This window comes from Tursiops truncatus, chromosome 4 (assembly GCF_011762595.2).
Source record: "Tursiops truncatus isolate mTurTru1 chromosome 4, mTurTru1.mat.Y, whole genome shotgun sequence".
NCBI classification, from domain to species: Eukaryota; Metazoa; Chordata; class Mammalia; order Artiodactyla; family Delphinidae; genus Tursiops; species Tursiops truncatus.
Genome location: NC_047037.1, coordinates 30,620,031 through 30,637,017, shown reverse-complemented (window position 1 = coordinate 30,637,017; position 16,987 = coordinate 30,620,031). Strand labels below are relative to the sequence as shown.

The 16,987-nt window shown below is 44.2% G+C and overlaps 1 protein-coding gene across 1 annotated transcript in view; it reads left to right on the top strand.

The window, feature by feature from the left end:
* The first annotated feature begins 385 nt into the window (after positions 1-385).
* Positions 386-16,987, top strand: part of PCCB (propionyl-CoA carboxylase subunit beta) — a 90,683-nt gene continuing 74,081 nt past the window's right edge. Inside the window, exons 1-5 of the mRNA XM_019934219.3 lie at positions 386-590; positions 3,278-3,397; positions 4,390-4,458; positions 7,200-7,256; positions 9,324-9,437. Coding sequence (XP_019789778.1) covers positions 402-590; positions 3,278-3,397; positions 4,390-4,458; positions 7,200-7,256; positions 9,324-9,437 — 549 coding nt within the window. The 5' untranslated portion in view covers positions 386-401. The remainder of the gene's footprint in view (positions 591-3,277; positions 3,398-4,389; positions 4,459-7,199; positions 7,257-9,323; positions 9,438-16,987) is intronic.

Genomic DNA, 16,987 nt, shown 5'->3' with positions numbered 1-16,987 from the left:
CTCTACCTCTCTGTGCTTCATTTGCTACATCTGTGAAATCAGGATAGTAAGCTAATGCAGGTAAATGCTTAAAGCAACACTTGGTACAGTGTTCAACAAACGCTGGTTAACTTTATTTTCTAAAGAAAGTGAGAGGACAAAACCAGGGGTCTAGATAGCCAGAGAAAAGCAAGGGCTAAGTCGCTCTTCTGTACAGCCTGGCGGGCACAACATCGGTTGCCCACACGACTCAGGGTGACGCCCTAGCACAGCCTCGAGTCTCGAGCTCTCCTGCCTTTCTGCTAAACGCGCCCCGCATTCCAGCCCACAGGCTTCCTACATGCCGCCGACGCTGCGCAGGCGCAGACCCCGCGGTGTGCACACGACGCACATGCGCACTCAGATGCGCTGGTAAAGCAAAAATGGCGGCGGCGGCGGCTATGCGCGTGGCGGCACCCGGAATCAGGCTCAGTGCTGTAGTGAGAAGTCTCCGGGCCGCGGTGCGCAGCGTGTGCACCCAGCCTGTCTCTGTTAATGAGCGCATCGAGAACAAGCGTCAAGCCGCACTACTGGGAGGAGGGCAGCACCGAATCGACGCGCAGCATAAGCGAGTGAGTCCTAAAGGGGCCCCGGCCAGCCCGCTTCCGGCGGTCGCGACCTATCACAGCGTGAGCGGCTCGCGGCGTACGGGGCCTCCTAGCCAATCCGCGCGATGCCGCGAGGGGCGGGGCGGAGCCGAGGATGTTCACCTTGTGAACCTGTTGTCTTTCTCTGGGGCAGGTAAAATCAGGACAAGCACCGTTGTGCTTTGTCACTGTCTGCTTTCCCTTTGGAATTTTAGACGGGTCTGGCTGGGCTCCAGCGGCTTACCAGTTAATAGCTATGAACTTTTGGACAAGTTACCCCTTTGGAGTCAATTTATTCTAAATAGAAGATGGTAATAATTCTCCCCTTGTAATGTTACTGGAATAAGATAGTGAAGCAATGATAGGCACTTAATTAAAAAAAAAACCTTGTTCTTCTCATGCCCCATGAAAGAGTGGTGGTAGGTTCTTGCTCCATTATGGAAGCAGGAAAATCAAGGCGTTTGGCAGGGGAAGTTACATGGGCAAACTCACATTCACCTGGGGTGGCTGTGTGGTGTGCGCAGGGAACTTGTGGAAACTCTGCCCCCCGAATGCCAGCCGAAGCTCCTTTAGGATATCAGCGTGCTTGCTGGGTAGGAAAGTCACCTTCGGAAGCAGGTGTTTTTTCCTGGGGTTGCTCAGGTTACTCTGAGAGTTTGGCTGGAGTGAGCAGCTGAGGCACTGCCACCCACTGCCCGGGGTACTGCGCGGCCCAGATCGGTGACTTGGGACTTGAAACGAGGCTCGCTCAGTGCGTCCCGGACACGTGTGAGTCTGGCCTGATGTGCTGGATGGGTTAAATAACCAACCTGGAAGATGCAAAAGTGAAATTTTTAGAGGTGAAGGATACTGAGGCATAAATTTACAGACGTGGGGGTAGTGGGGTCTTTAGTGAGGACATTCGCACTGGCCCTTTATTAACTCTAATTTGAGTGTTAATTTAGATGTTGTAAATGCCCATTTGACAAGAGCCTGAGTGTGACAGTTCCTTTTTGCCATTTGGGAGTGAGATGTAAATTTGGTTGAGAGTGTGTGGTGCCCAGAGTGCTTTTCCTCCCTCCCCTGAGGTCCCTGGGGTGGCAGTGTCTGTGTTGAGGGAGCTTTATTATTATTTTTTGGCTGCATTGAGCGGCATGCGGGATCTTAGTTTCCCAACCGGGAATCGAACGGGTGCCCCCTGCAGTGGAAGCGGGGATTCTTAACCACTAGACCTTCAGGGAAGTTCTGTGAGGAAACTTTAGATTATCCTCTGGAAAGGCCTGTCAGTGCTCCCTGCACTCTTTCTGTTGGGGCCCATGGCTCAATCCCTCCCTGGAAGATCATCCCACCCATTTCCAGGAGGATCTTACTGGATTTAGATGCAGCCTCCAGAAACTGTTTTTCTTTTGCCAAGGCTGACTTAGTCAGGAGGCTTACTTGGTTTAAATCTCCTACCCCATACCCTTTTACACAATATTTGGACTACTTCCACAGGATAGATTCCCAGAAATGGAATTACTGGGTCAAAAGATACAAACATTTTTAACACTGATATATATTGCCAAATTGCCTTCTTCTTCTTCTTTTTTTTTTTTTTTTGCGGTACGCGGGCCTCTCACTGTTGTGGCCTCTCCTGTTGCGGAGCACAGGCTCCGGACTCGTAGGCTCAGCGGCCATGGCTCACGGGCCCAGCCGCTCCGCGGCATGTGGGATCTTCCCAAACCGGGGCACGAACCCACGTCTCTTGCATCGGCAGGCAGACTCTCAACCACTGCGCCACTAGGCAAGCCCGCCAAATTGCTTTCTTGGAAACTTATTTTATTTTACACAGTAGTGTAGAGGATTACCTTTTTGTTTTAATACCACCTCACTGGCTTTGGCTTCCTTCTTAAGGGGAAAATATAGCTAGTTAGAGGTTTTTTTTTTTTTTTTTTTTTTTAACAGGGGTCGGGGATAGACAATGGGCCCCGTTATTGGTCTTGGTCTAAGGGCTTGGGAGCCCAAACAATGGAGGCTCTTGACAGGTTGAGGTCTCCAACGTCACCCTCTCCAAGAACCATTTTTTTAACTCCTCTCAAGTGAGCTCTTTACTCTGTCCCACTCTTTTTCTACTAAGCCACTCTCTGCTGTGGGGTTGTCTGTGTATCACAGTCACTGTCAGGGGTAGGGTCCCTAAGCAGGGCCCCCAATGTAGGAGAGGACCCTGGAGGAGGCAGGAGAAGTGTCCTTGGGGCTGGACCCTAGTGAGGTGAGCTTCTGTGGGGCTCCTTAGAAGAAGCTTGTGAACCTAGGAGTGTAGCCTCAGACCCTTCGTGAAGCCTGCTTTAGTTTTCTATCTCCTGCTTCTCCGTTCTCCTTTTTACTGCTCCTTGGGTCTCCAGTAAATGTTTGTAGAACTCGTTATCTTGTTCCAGGGTCAGGCTCTCCTTACCCCCACTTCTCCTCTCTGCCTTTCCCTCCTACTCCCTTAATTTGCTTCCACAGTTAGTGGCTCCTGGAACAGCCGGTCTGCCCTGATTTCCTTACTGGCTGAATTCTACTGATAACACCTTTCTCTTGGGCAGGTTTATGGAATAGAGGCTTTCACATAGGGTGAAGGCAAAAACTAGCCCTCCTGGCCCTCCCATGAGCACTCCTTGCTTACTGACTTTTGTCTATGATGACATCACTGAGCGATTTTTGTTGCATTTTAGGGAAAGCTAACGGCCAGAGAGCGGATCAGTCTCTTGCTGGACCCTGGCAGTTTTGTTGAGAGCGACATGTTTGTGGAACACAGATGTGCAGATTTTGGAATGGCTGCTGATAAGAATAAGGTATCTGTTCACAGTGGTGGTGCAGGCCTCCAGGTTTCACTTACCAGCTGCGGCCCTGCTGTTCGACACACTAGATTAATGAAGTCCTTTCAGGATTCAGGATGCATTGAAACATTTTCAAGTGTGGGGCCCTGGAATTGCAGAAGTGCCTCTTGAGAAGCACTGCTGGGGCCTCCAGGTTCCCCACTCACCTTTGTCTACAGATGAAGGAATGTGGGTGCACTACTCATACCTTGTGCAGGGTGACTCTGGCCCAGCTCCTAGGGCTCTGGTGTGGGTTCACAGGTCTTACTGGTATAGAATGACAAACTTAGAAGGAGAGTTGGGAATTTTTTTGGATTGTGTTCTGGTCTGCCTAGGCACCAGGAACCCCTAAAGGCTAACCAGTCACCTCTTTTGACATACTTTAAGTTTATGCCTTGGAGTTTTGGAGGTCAGAGTTACCAACACTTGTTCCTTCAGTTGGGTGTTCTCCATGGTGCACAGAGTTCTTTGGACTCTCTTTTGGTCCATTTATTTTCAAGACTATGATCAAAGATTTATAACCTTGGCACTAAACTTGCTGGCTCCATTTGAGCCATTATGGGCCACACAGTGACTGTCAGAATTCCAAGCAAAATGATAGGTTTGCCTTTTTAAGGTTTGGAGGTGGGATGTGTGGCTCTGTAGAAGTTGCCATGTTTTGTTATATATTCTCCTTCCTCCTGTGAGGGTTCAGTAGTGGCTTCCCTAGGGGGTCCCCTGATTATTCTGCTGAGGCCCACTGAGGCCCAAGACTACAGTGTTCTGTTGATGAAGCAGTAGCCCAGTGCTTGCTGTTGCAGAGCTGAGGGGGGAAGCGGGGATTCCTTCATGTTCTTTATTCATATTGAATTTTAAGGAATTTGGGGTGTGGTTTTTTTAGGGGGAGTCTTTCCTTGGGGCATAACTACGAAATTAATTAAGAGAAGTATTTGGTTTTTTTAACTTTCATTTTTCTATTTTTCTGGTAGTTTCCTGGAGACAGTGTGGTCACTGGACGGGGCCGAATCAATGGAAGATTGGTTTATGTCTTCAGTCAGGTATTTCATACTCTAATTGGCTGAGGTTTCCTTGAGGGCAGAGCCAGGAACAAAATATGTGAGAAGAAAACAGTCCTGGGGAATGAAAACTTGCCTGTAGTTGGGGCAGGTGAGGGAATTACTTTGTTTCTTAGTGCATATGTCCAGAGTATTACACTATTATAATGTAATAGAGTGTTTTTAATTAGGGAGAAAGACTCCCTAGTCGGTGTGGGGGAGGATCACAGGGCAGTAGTCATCTAAGAAGTCCCAGGAACCAGGACTTTATCCAAGTGAGTGAGAGTCCTCTTGGCAGGTTGGGTGCGTGCTGGGAGGGCAGCTGTGTCCTGGGCAGATTGTGTGGACCTGAGGGAGTGCAACGGATGCAGCTTGGGCAGAGGGGATTTCACTCTCAGAGCCACAGGCCCCTTGAGTTTTAGGCTTTCGTGAAAGAGTTCAAACAGTTTTTGTTAGGCTGCATCAAGACATACAGTTTCTTCACACGGACACCATAGGAGAATGTAGTAGGTAGAATAATGGCCTGCAAATATATCCAAATCCTAATCCCTGAAACCCGTGAATATGTAATTTTACCTGACAAAGGGGAATTAAGCTTGCAGATGGAATTAATGTTACTAATCAGTTGACCTTAAAATAGAACAGCTTGGGTTATCCAGGTGGGCCCAGTGTAATCACAAGGGCCCTTAAAAGTGGGAGAGAGGCAAAAGGGGAGGTCAGAGTAATGCTATGTGAGAAGGACTTGGTCTGCCTGTTTCTGGCTTAGAAGAGGGAGGAAGGGGGTCATGAGGTGAGGAATGTAAATAGATGGTCTCTAGAAGCTGGAAAAGATAAGACAACAGATTCTCCTCTGGAGCCTCCAGAAAGGAGCATAGCCCTGCTAACCTTGATTTTAGCTCACTGAGACCCATGTAGGACTTCTAAATTACAGAACTGTAAGATAATGAATGTGTGTTGTTTCAAGCTGCTGAATTTGTGGTAATTTGTTATAGCAGCAGTAGAAAACTAACACAAAGAACATGTTGTATCCTATTTTTTGTTTGATTTTTTTTTCTCCACTAAGAGACAGAAATATGTATATAATTCTAAATATTTAGTTTCTTTTTACAGATCTTAAAGGTATAGAGCTTATTTAGGAACCTAGAATGTTTTCCAGGTTTGAGAGTAAAATAATTATACTTGATTATTTTAAGAGTTATTTAGACAGTACTCATTTGCTAATAGAATTACTTTTAAAATATTTTAAAACTGTGTTATAAATGTGTCTGCCAAATGCCTAACTAGAAGGGATCATCTCTCTTTTTTGTAATTTATGAGAGCTAGGCAAAGAATTGTATAGAAGCAACCATTAGTAAGATAGCTAGAACAAAGAAGGCTATTGTGCTTTCTGGGCACAATGTTCCCTTAACTATTAAGGAGATAACAAAAATTCATTGAATTGATGCTTCGGAGCACCCCTTATGCCCGTGGGTTTGGGTGGGGGTGAGGGGGAGGTGGAGATGACCGAGACAGTTCTTGCCCTGGAGAAGCTAATCGTTTTGTAGGTAGAATGGGACAGAACAGGGGTGGCTACAGTTACCGATCGTCGGTGAGAGGTTCTGGGCAAGTGCCATGGGCTCAGGACAAGGGAAGGTCACATCCGGATCCAGGAAAGCTTTAGGGAAAATGGGGCATGTGAAGTAGGCCCTGAAGGATACTGAGGGGGAGGAGTGATGGGTCAGATTTTTTGTAGTGATCCCCCAAATGTTAATATCTGCAGACATTGTTTTCTGCGGGGAGCTTCTGTTTTTCCAGAGAAGCAGTCGCAGTCTTTTGCGTGATAATTGGCTTTAGATGTGTTCTGGGGGAAGGGAGTGGGGGGAAGGAGGGGCCAGCAGTGGCTCATCATTCACTGTACAGATTAGGCATCTCACCTGTTTTCAGCCTTGCCTTTGCTGCCTTTTGTGCCTGGGGATTGTGACTCCAGAAGCCCTCTCGTTATGTTTCTTGAGAGAGTAAACCTCCTTTCTCCTCTCCAGGTGAAGAAGAGGCCCTGTGGGGTCTAACTGCTCCCAACACAGACTTCCTGTCAGTCTGCTTTCCACCGCACTTTCTGTGGTTCCTGGGCTGTCCCCTCCTGTGGTTACTCCCTCGGCAGGTGTAAAGGCTTCCATTTGCTCCAAGTCAGATATTCTTGTGCTTTCACTTCCCTCATTTGTTCACTCTCTCTTCTGCTGTTGTTTCCTCTTTTTTGTCCTCAAAAAAGGCTGAATGTGTTTTTAATTCCGTACTATCTTTTTGATGGGGATTTAGGAAGGAGGTCATTCCTACAAGAAGCTTTTTATATCAGAAGGTAATGAAAATCCAGAAGCAAGAAGAAGCAGTGAGGACTCATTCACTTCTTTCACCTCCTTTATCAAAACAGCAGATATTTCCTAGTAATAGAAATGTCTGTTTGACATCCATAGAATCTGATTTTTTTGGGTTAATTCTGCCTGAAAAGTTTTCCTTCCCTCAGAGCTACAAGTCATTTTTGTATACAAAGACTAGGTCTTTTGCTCTTCACATTACATGCACTCCTTTTAAGACATTTTATTCACTATTCATTCTATGGAATACTTTATGTCACACTTTCCCCCTAATCTTTTAAACTTCTGAAAATCCTTTAAAAACTTTTATCTATGAATTTTCCATTTCCTCCTCCTATTGGGTCTTCACCTCTGGCTAGTCACTCCATATTATTTTTTGATTTGTTTTCTTTTTAGGATTTTACAGTTTTTGGAGGCAGCCTGTCGGGAGCACATGCCCAAAAGATCTGCAAAGTAAGTATTTATTTTTTATAAATTTTCTTTTTTTAAAAAAATTTTTATTTTTGGCTGCGTTGGGTCTCCGTTGCTGTGTGCGGGCTTTCTCTAATTGCGGTGAGCAGGGACTACTCTTCCTTGTGGTGTGCAGGCTTCTCATTGTGGTGGCTTCTCGTTGCGGAGTGTGGGCTCTAGGCGCATGGGCTTCAGTAGTTGTGGCACACGGGCTCAGTAGTTGTGGCTCACGGTCTCTAGAGCACAGGCTCAGTAGCTGTGGCACACGGGCTTAGTTGCTCCGTGGCATGTGGGATCTTCCCGGACCAGGGCTCGAACCTGTGTCCCCTGCATTGGCAGGTGGATTCTTAACCACTGCTCCACCAGGGAAGCCCCCAAAGTAAGTATTTAATATTGAAAACAAACTCAATACTTTCATCAGTCACATGGGGTGGGGCAGAGGTGTGCAGGATGTGGTGCTAACCTGAAGGTGCCTTCAGTAAAGGGCAGGAGGTCTTAACATTTTTTGTAGCATGGATCCCTTTGGCAGGCTGGTGAAGCCGGACCTGCATTTTTTATATATATTTAAAATTTAAAGTCTTTATTGAATTTGTTACAATATTGCTTCTGTTTTATGTTTTGGTTTTTTGGCACGAGACATGTGGGATATCAGCTCCCCGACCAGGGATTGAACCTGCACCCCTTGCATTGGAAGGTGAAGTCTTAACCACTGGACTGCTGGGGAAGTCCCTGGACCCGCATTTTTTACACATGCATAAAGTAAAATGTAGGATTACAAGAGGTTGAAAATTAAAAAATCACATTTGTAATATATATGCTTCCTTATTAATGAATTAAATTGAGATTTAGCAGTGGATAAACTGCTATAATTTCAAAGTTGGCATGAGTTGAAAATGATATTTCAAGATATCTGCCAGAAAGTGGGACCCACCAGAAAGTGGGACTTCCCTGGTGGTCCAGAGGTTAAGACTCCACACTTCCATTGCAGGGGGCACGGGTTCGATCCCTGGTTGGGGAACTAAGATCCCACATGCTATGCGGTGTGGCCAAAAAAAAAAAAAAAAAAAAAAAAGATATTTGCAGCAACTTTAATGTGGCATAAAAAATTTGTGGCTTCTATTAATGACAAAGTCACAGGTATTTCTAATACTGCTGTGGTTAATAAAATGTAAAATTTTCCAAGTTCATGGACTCCTTGAAATCTACTCACAGGCTTCTTACGGTTCTGAGGATCCCAAGTAAAGAACCCATGGTCTAGGTAGAGAATCCAGGTACTAAAAAAGCAGTGCAAATGATGGCATTTAAAAAATGCTGCTACAGATGAGATGCTCTGGTGGTGAATAAAAGTGTAGATCATATTTGGGGAGTTTTGGAATAAAGGTAGAGTTGATCTTTAGTAGCTGGGCAGGGCTTCCCTGTGTAATGGAATACCTAGCTTCTCCGTGTGGTCCTGTCATGTGTTACTCCTGAGACCTTGGGCCAATCCCTAAACTTTTAAACCTTCCTAATTTCCTCCACAATTTATTGCCTCTGTTGTGATTACTAAATGAGATAATGGAAGTGAAAGTGCTTTGTAAATTCTCAAGGACTGTTAGAAATGTTGCTCATTAGGCTGTCAACTACTGACCCATGAGGAAAATCTGTCTTATTAGAAGTAAGAGGGCTGGGCCTGGCCTCCAGTTAATAGATGGGTCCACATTTACTTTCACAAAAATACTGCTTTGCCATTCTATCAGTTCAAAATATTATTTTGTTCAGTCCCAGGCTGAAAAAATACTACAGCCTGGGCCTGAGGCTCTAGAAGTGGTTGCCATGAACAGTCTTCGCCTCTGCAAATGGGAAGTGCTTTGGCTCTTGGCTGCTTGGGGGACTTTAATTAGCGGTTTAAATATCTGATTTTCTGTCTTCCACGAGGTACCCAATCATCATGTGGAATGGAGCCAGTGTTATGGACTCCTGTTTTGAAAAGTACACTCAGAACATTTTCCAGAAAACCACCATGGTGCTTTGTAAATGCTGTTTTTCATAACAGGGTCAGTTGTCTCACAAAAGATTTTTCTGCTATCTCAGATCATGGACCAAGCCATGACAGTGGGGGCTCCGGTGATTGGACTGAATGACTCTGGGGGAGCACGGATCCAAGAGGGAGTAGAGTCTTTGGCTGGCTACGCAGACATCTTTCTGGTGAGAAACCGTTAATAGAGAATGGAAGAGTACAGGGAGTTCTCTAAGCTGTGTCCTGGTCAGAGCTTCCCTATCTTACCTCATTGTGCCCCGTAGCTCCTTCTTGTGTCATTGGGGTGGCATGAAGGGTGGATGAAAAGCAAGAGAGGTGGGGGTTCCTGGTGGCCTAGTGGTTAGGACTCTGCTGTGGCCCCAGTTCAATCCCTGGTCGGGGGAACTGATAAGGTGGGGAGGGTTATCTTTCTTTTTCTTTCATAGAGGCCACTGATACTTATAGGGGAAAACAAAATTAAAGATTATTCAGAAGGGAATGTCACTTAAATAATTTTTTTTCAAAAGCAAGGAGTAGGGAATATAAAAGGTTAAAATGAACTGACTTGCTAAAAATTAGGAATTTTATTATTTTAACTTTATTTTATATCAGAGTATAGTTGAACAACGTTATGTTAGTTTCAGATGCACAGCAAAGTGATTCAGTTATACATATACATGTATCTATAGAATTAACAGTTTTTAAAAAAAGCAGTGTTTTTTTTTTTTTTTTTTTTTTTTTGCGGTACGCAGGCCTCTCACTGTTGTGGCCTCTCCAGTTGCAGAGCACAGGCTCCGGATGCGCAGGCTCAGTGGCCATGGCTCACGGGCCCAGCCGCTTTGCGGCATGTGGGATCTTCCCGGACTGGGGCACGAACCCGTGTCCCCTGCATTGGCAGGTGGACTCTCAACCACTGCACTGCCAGGGAAGCCCCTGTGGTTTTTTTTTTTTTTTGGTTAAGACATTACAAGATCATTATACAAAGTTCAAGCTGTAGTACAAAGAAGAAAGAAATCCCACCATCACCCAAGATCCCACCAGTTAGAAGCATTTGGTGAACATCATTTCAGATATCTGCTTTCTTACAGACTAAAAGAGAGAGAAATGAAAAGAAACACAAAAATTAAATACATTATTTGAAGTAGGAAGTGCATTGTGAGAGTATAGTAAGGGAGGTTGGGGTGAGGGAGAGATACTGCCAGATGTAAACTTGAGAGAAGGGACAGATCAGCATTTCCAGGGAGGGGAGGAAAGAAAGGACAGAGACAGGCAGACATTGTTTCTAATCAGGCCAGCTGTTCTTGTCATCCCCTGGCCTGCAGGCTTATGAAGGTTTTTATTCCCTGCCACTGCCCTTTGTGTTCAGTCAGAAAAATGTGTGTTTACTTTGTGTACGATACTCTGGTAGTTGTGGGAGCACTTGTGTACGTTGAGGAGCCACTTTGTAGATCTTAAACCTACTTTTTAATCTTTAAACTTGAGCTCTAGGGGTAGCACACTGGGGAGTAAAGGCACTCCTTTATGTCTTTTACCCACATTCACCAGCTGTTTACATTTTGCCTGTTTGCTCTATCATTTTCTCTCCGTATGCACATATTTGCACGTTATATTTTTCTGAAACATTTTAGAGTAAATTGGAGATTATGCCTCCTTTATCTCTTAAATCCTTCATTGTATATTTTCTAAGAACAAGGACGTTTTTATATAAACAGAGTACAGTAATTGGGAAACTTAATATTGATTGATCAGTATTATTCTTATTCATATTTCATCAAATGATCCTAATAACGGCCTTTATAGTTATCCCCCCCCCCCCAATCCAGGATTAAGTACTGCCTTTAGTTGTCATATAACTTTAATCTCCTTCAATCTGGAACATTTCCTCAATTTCTCTTTGTCTTTTATGACTTTTGATTTTTTTTAAAACAGCTTTATTGCGGTATAATTTACGAAGCATAAAATCCATCCATTATAAGCATACATTTCAACGATTTTTAAGAAACTTGTGCAGCCATCACCACAGTCTACAATTTAGAATCTTTCCCTCCGAAAAGATCCTTCCTGCCTGTTTTCAGTCAATTCCTACCCAGCCTTAGGTAGCCACTGATCAGCTTTCTGCCTCTACAGTTTTTTCATCTCTCTTCACTTAAAATAATGTTTTTGAGGTTCATTCATATTGTACTGTGTATCAGTGATTTGTTTTTATTGCTGAATAATAGTATATAGATATACCATATTTTGTTTATCCATCCAGTAGTTGATGGACATTTGGGTAGTTTTTACATTTTGAATATCATAAATAATCCTGCTATGGACATTTGTATATAGCTCATCGTGTGGACATATGTTTTCATAACCCTTGAGTAGATTCTTAAGAGTGAAATTGTTGGATCAAGTTATCGAACCCAAGTTCTTGTGCCCAATGCACAGTGAAGCCAAACAAACGGGAATGTCGGAGATTGGAGCGGAGAAAAGTTTATTGTAGGGCCAAGCAAAGACCTGAACTCCTCCATGGGTTTCAGGGAAGAGTTTTTAAGGGGAAGGTGAGGGAGGGTAGTAGGAGGGTGTGTGTGTCTGATTGGTTGGTGGTGAGGTAGCAGGGTGGTGTTTCAGGAATCTCAGTCATCAGCCTTCTGGTTCCAACCAGTCTGGGGTCCACATGCCTGTGCTCAGGGGGCCTGAGTTCCTGTAGAAGAACTCAGAGATATGTATCGAATTGTTATGCACATCCTCTGAGGAGGAACCAGGCCCAGGCCCCATGCCGCACTATTATTTCTTTCTGCATTCCCTCAATCCCCTAATTAATAACTATTTGAGTCTGCCCTTTGGAACTTAGGGAAGGTCTAGGAGGCTAAAACCTTTTTCCTACAAACAAGAAATGGGGGACACAGAAAGGCTTTTGTACTTGGGAGGGCCTCACAGGGTCCTTCTCGGCTTCATTATAAGTTTATGTATAACTTTTTAAGAAACTGCCAAATTTTTTCCCAAGGTGACTGTTCCCTTTTATATTACCACAAGCAGTGTAATTGGGGGTTTCAGGTTCTCCCCATTCTTGTTGACACGTAGCATCGTCAGTCTTTTCCATTATAGTCATTTCAGTGGTAAGTAGTGGTATCTCTCCGTGGTTTTTTTTTTTTTTTTTTTTTTGCGGTACGCGGGCCTCTCACTGCTGTGGCCTCTCCCACTGCGGAGCACAGGATCCAGACGCGCAGGCTCAGCGGCCATGGCTCACGGGCCCAGCCGCTCCGCGGCATGTGGGATCTTCCCGGACCAGGGCACGAACCCGTGTCCCCTGCATCAGCAGGTGGACTCCCAACCACTGCGCCACCAGGGAAGCCCTCTCCGTGGTTTTAATTTGCATTTCCCATCTCACTAATCCTGTTGAGTATCTTTTTACATACATGGTAGTCATTTGTGTATCTTCTTTGCTGAATGTTTGTTCAGATCTTTTGCTCATTTTGTAATTGGATTTTGAGTAAGAGTTCTTTATATATTCAGGATACAAGTCCTCTATCAGATATATGATTTTCAAATTTTTTTTACTAGTCTGTGGCTTTTTATTTCTTTTCTTTTTTTTGGTAAATTAATTAATTTATCATTTATATTTGGCTATGTTGGGTCTTCATTGCTGCGTGTGGGCTTTCTCTAGTTTCAGGGAGCGGGGGCTACTCTCCATTGCAGTGCGCAGGCTTCTCATTGCGGTGGCTTCCCTTGTTGCGGAGCATGGACTCTAGGCACGCGGGCTTCAGTAGTTGTGGCATGTATGCTCAGTAGTTGTAGCTTGCGGGCTCTAGAGCACAGGCTTAGTAGTTGTGGCACACGGGCTTAGTTGCTCCACGGCATGTGGGATCTTCCCGGAGCAGTGCTCGAACCTGTGTCCCCTGCATTGGCAGGCGGATTCTTAACCACTGCCACCAGGGGAGTCCCTGTGGCTTTTTATTTATTAATGGTGGCGTTTTAAGTGCAAAAGTTTTAAATCTTAAAGTCCAGTTTATCAGTTTTTTTTCTTTTGTAGATCATGCTTTTATTCTCATATAAGAACTGTGCTCAATACAAAGTCATGAAGATTTTGTCTAGTGGTTTTGTTACCAACCAGGGTCCTTGGCCTCCTTAATCAATAGAAATTGGTCAGAGGCCAGACAAGAAATTCAGGCAAGGCTTTATTGGGGCCTCTGCTGCAGCAGGAGGGAGCGAGAACAAACAACAGGTTCCCTTGCTTGCTTGCTCACTGAGGAGGGTGCAGGCGAGCTTTTTCATTACATGGGGTGAGGATGGGGGTGTGTCTGGGAGTCGGGCTGGAGGGGTGGCTTAGGTGGTCTGCCCACCCCTTAGGTGGTGTGGTGTGCAGGGGGCATGTGCAGTGCCCTGCTTTAGCTCCGGGCTCTTCAAAAGTGGCAGTTGCGTTTTTTGGTCTCTTTGTATCTCTTGTCCAGAATTTGCCCTGATTGCACCTGCATGCAGTTACTTTTAGTCCCATGTAGTTTTCTTTATTTTGTTGCTCGAGGAGAGGTGTGTCCAGGTGCAAGCACTGCAGCACTGCAGCAAAGGGTCCCAGCTCCCAGCCTGTCTCAGTTTTTTTTCATGAGGTTTTATAGGTTTTTGGCCTTCATATTAGGTCTGTGATCCCTTTTGAGTTAATTTTTGAGTATGGTCTGAGGTCAGGGTCCAAATTCATCCTTGTCCCACCACCATTAATTGACATGACTGTTCTTTCCCTACTGAATGGTCCTGGCACTTTGGTGGAAAGAAAATCAATTGACCATAAATATAAGGGTTTATTTCTTGACTCAGTTTTTTTCCATTGATGTATATGCTTATCCTTACATCAGAAGCACACTTTCTCTTCTGATAGTCTTATGATGTGTATGTTGGTACATTTGATTTCCCACAGGTCCCTCAGCCTCTGTTCTTTTTTCATTTTTTTTTGCTGTTCCTCAGAGTTGTGGACTTAAAAACTGTTTACAAACTAAAAGTTGTGTCAACTTAAAAATAAATGCACAATGTGAGAGTTGTGAGTTAAGTTTTACTTGGGGCAAAATGAGGACTGCAGCTCAGGAGACAGCATCCCAGATAGCTCTGAGAAACTGCTCCAAAGAGGTAGGAGGGAAGGTCTGAATATATGTGATTTTGGTGAAGGGGGAATACATGCAATCAAGCACATATTTCTTGTAGAAGTTTTCTGCTAGTCTCAGGAAAGTTACTGCTAGTCACAAGGAGCAGATGTCACCATGAAGGATTTTAGTGTTTTTCTAGATATGAGGAGATACAAGAATTGGGCTCATAAAATTGGCTCCTGAAAATATCTAACTTTCTGAAGACCTGTTCTGCCTGTTTTTCCCATAGCACAGAGTTCCTAATTTCAGCTTTCTACCCTGAACTCCTTTCGGTGGGGTGTTGAAAGTCAGCAGCTGCAAATGCACAAGACTTAATCCTTGTAGAGGTAGATGGCAAGTGCCAATTGTAGTTGACATTTAAAAAAAAAATTTGTTTATTTATTTGGTTGCACCAGGTCTTAGTGGTGGCAGGCAGGCTCCTTAGTTGCGGCTCGCTGGGCTCCTTAGTCGTGGCTTGCGAACTATTAGTTGTGGCAGGCATGTGGGACCTAGTTCCCTGACCAGGGATCGAACCCAGGCCCCCTGCAATGGGAGCACAGAGTCTTATCCACGTGCCACCAGGGAAGTCCCTAAACTTAGACATTCTAAATGTACAGTTCAGTTGTATTGAATACGTTCATAATTTTATGCACCTATCACCATTGTCCATCTCTGTAACATTCTTTTTTTTTTTTTTTTTTTTTTTGCGGTATGCGGGCCTCTCACTGTTGTGGCCTCTACCACTGAGGAGCACAGGCTCCGGACACGCAGGCTCAGCGGCCATGGCTCACGGGCCCAGCCGCTCTGCGGCATGTGGGCTCTTCCTGGACCAGGGCAATAACCTGTGTCCCCTGCATCGGCAGGCGGACTCTCAACCACTGCGCCACCAGGGAAGCCCATCTCCATAACTTTTTAAGTGTCAATTCTTTTTTTTTTTTTATGTTTTTTAACATCTTTATTGGAGTATAATTACTTCATGATGCTGTGCTAATTTGTGCTGCACAACAAAGTGAATTAGCCATATGCATACATATATCCCCATATCCCCTCCCTCTTGCATTCCCTCCCACCCTCCCTATCTCATCCCTCTAGGTGGTCACAAAGCGCCGAGGTGATCTGCCTGTACTATGCAGCTTCTTCCCACTAGCTAGCTATTTTACATTTGGTAGTGTATATGTCAGTGGTATTCTCTCACTTCATCGCAGCTTACCCTCCCCGTGTCCTCAAGTCCGTTCTCTACGTCTGCATCTTTATTCCTGTCCTGCCCCTAGGTTCTTCAGAACCATTTTTTTTAGATTCCATATATATGTGTTAGCATATGGTATTTGTTTTTCTCTTTCTGACTTACTTCACTCTGTATGACAGACTACAGGTCCATCCACCTCACTACAAATAACACAGTTTCGTTTCTTTTTATGGCTGAGTAATATTCCATTGTATATATGTGCCACATCTTCTTTATCCATTCATCCATTGATGGACACTTAGGTCTTGTCCATGTCCTGGCTATTGTAAACAGAGCTGCAATGAACATTGTGGTACATGACTCTTTTTGAATTATGGTTTTCTCAGGGTATATGCCCAGTAGTGGGATTGCTGGGTCGTATGGTAGTTCTATTTGTAGTTTTTTAAGGAACCTCCATACTGTTCTCCATGGTGGCTGTATCAATTTACATTCCCACCAACAGTGCAGGAGGGTTCCCATTTCTGCACACCCTCTCCAGCATTTACTGTTTCTAGATTTTTTGATGATGGCCATTCTGACTGGTGTGAGGTGATACCTTATTGTAGTTTTGATTTGCATTTCTCTAATGATTAGTGATGTTGAGCATCCTTTCATGTGTTTGTTGGCAATCTTCTTTGGAGAAATGTCTATTTAGGTCTTCTGTGCATTTTTGGATTGGGTTTTTTGTTTTTTTTGATATTGAGCTGCATGAGCTGCTTGTATGTTTTGGAGATTAGTCCTTTGTCAGTTGCTTCATTTGCAAATATTTTCTCCCATTCTGAGGGTTGTCTTTTCATCTTGTTTATGGTTTCCTTTTCTGGGCAAAAGCTTTGACGTTTCATTAGGTCACATTTGTTTATTTTTGTTTTTATTTCTATTTCTCTAGGAGGTGGGTCAAAAAGGATCTTACTGTGATTTATGTCATAGAGTGTTCTGCCTATGTTTTCCTCTAAGAGTTTTATAGTGTCTGGCCTTAAATTTAGGTTTTTAATCCATTTTGAGTTTATTTTTGTGTATGGTGTTAGGAAGTGTTCTAATTTCATTCTTTTACATGTAGCTGTCCAGTTTTCCTAGCACCACTTATTGAAGAGGCTGTCTTTTCTCCATTTTATACTCTTGCCTCCTTTATCAAAGATAAGGTGACCATATGTGCATGGGTTTATCTCTGGGCTTTCTATCCTGTTCCATTGATCTATATTTCTGTTTTTGTGCCAGTACCATACTGTCTTGATTACTGTAGCATTGTAGTATAGTCTGAAGTCAGGGAGCCTGATTGCTCCATCTCCATTTTTCTTTCTCAAGATAGCTTTGGTTATTCGGGGCCTTTTGTGTTTCCATACAAATTGTGAAATTTTTTGTTCTAGTTCTGTGAAAAATGCCATTGGTAGTTTGATAGGGATTGCATTGAATCTGTAGATTG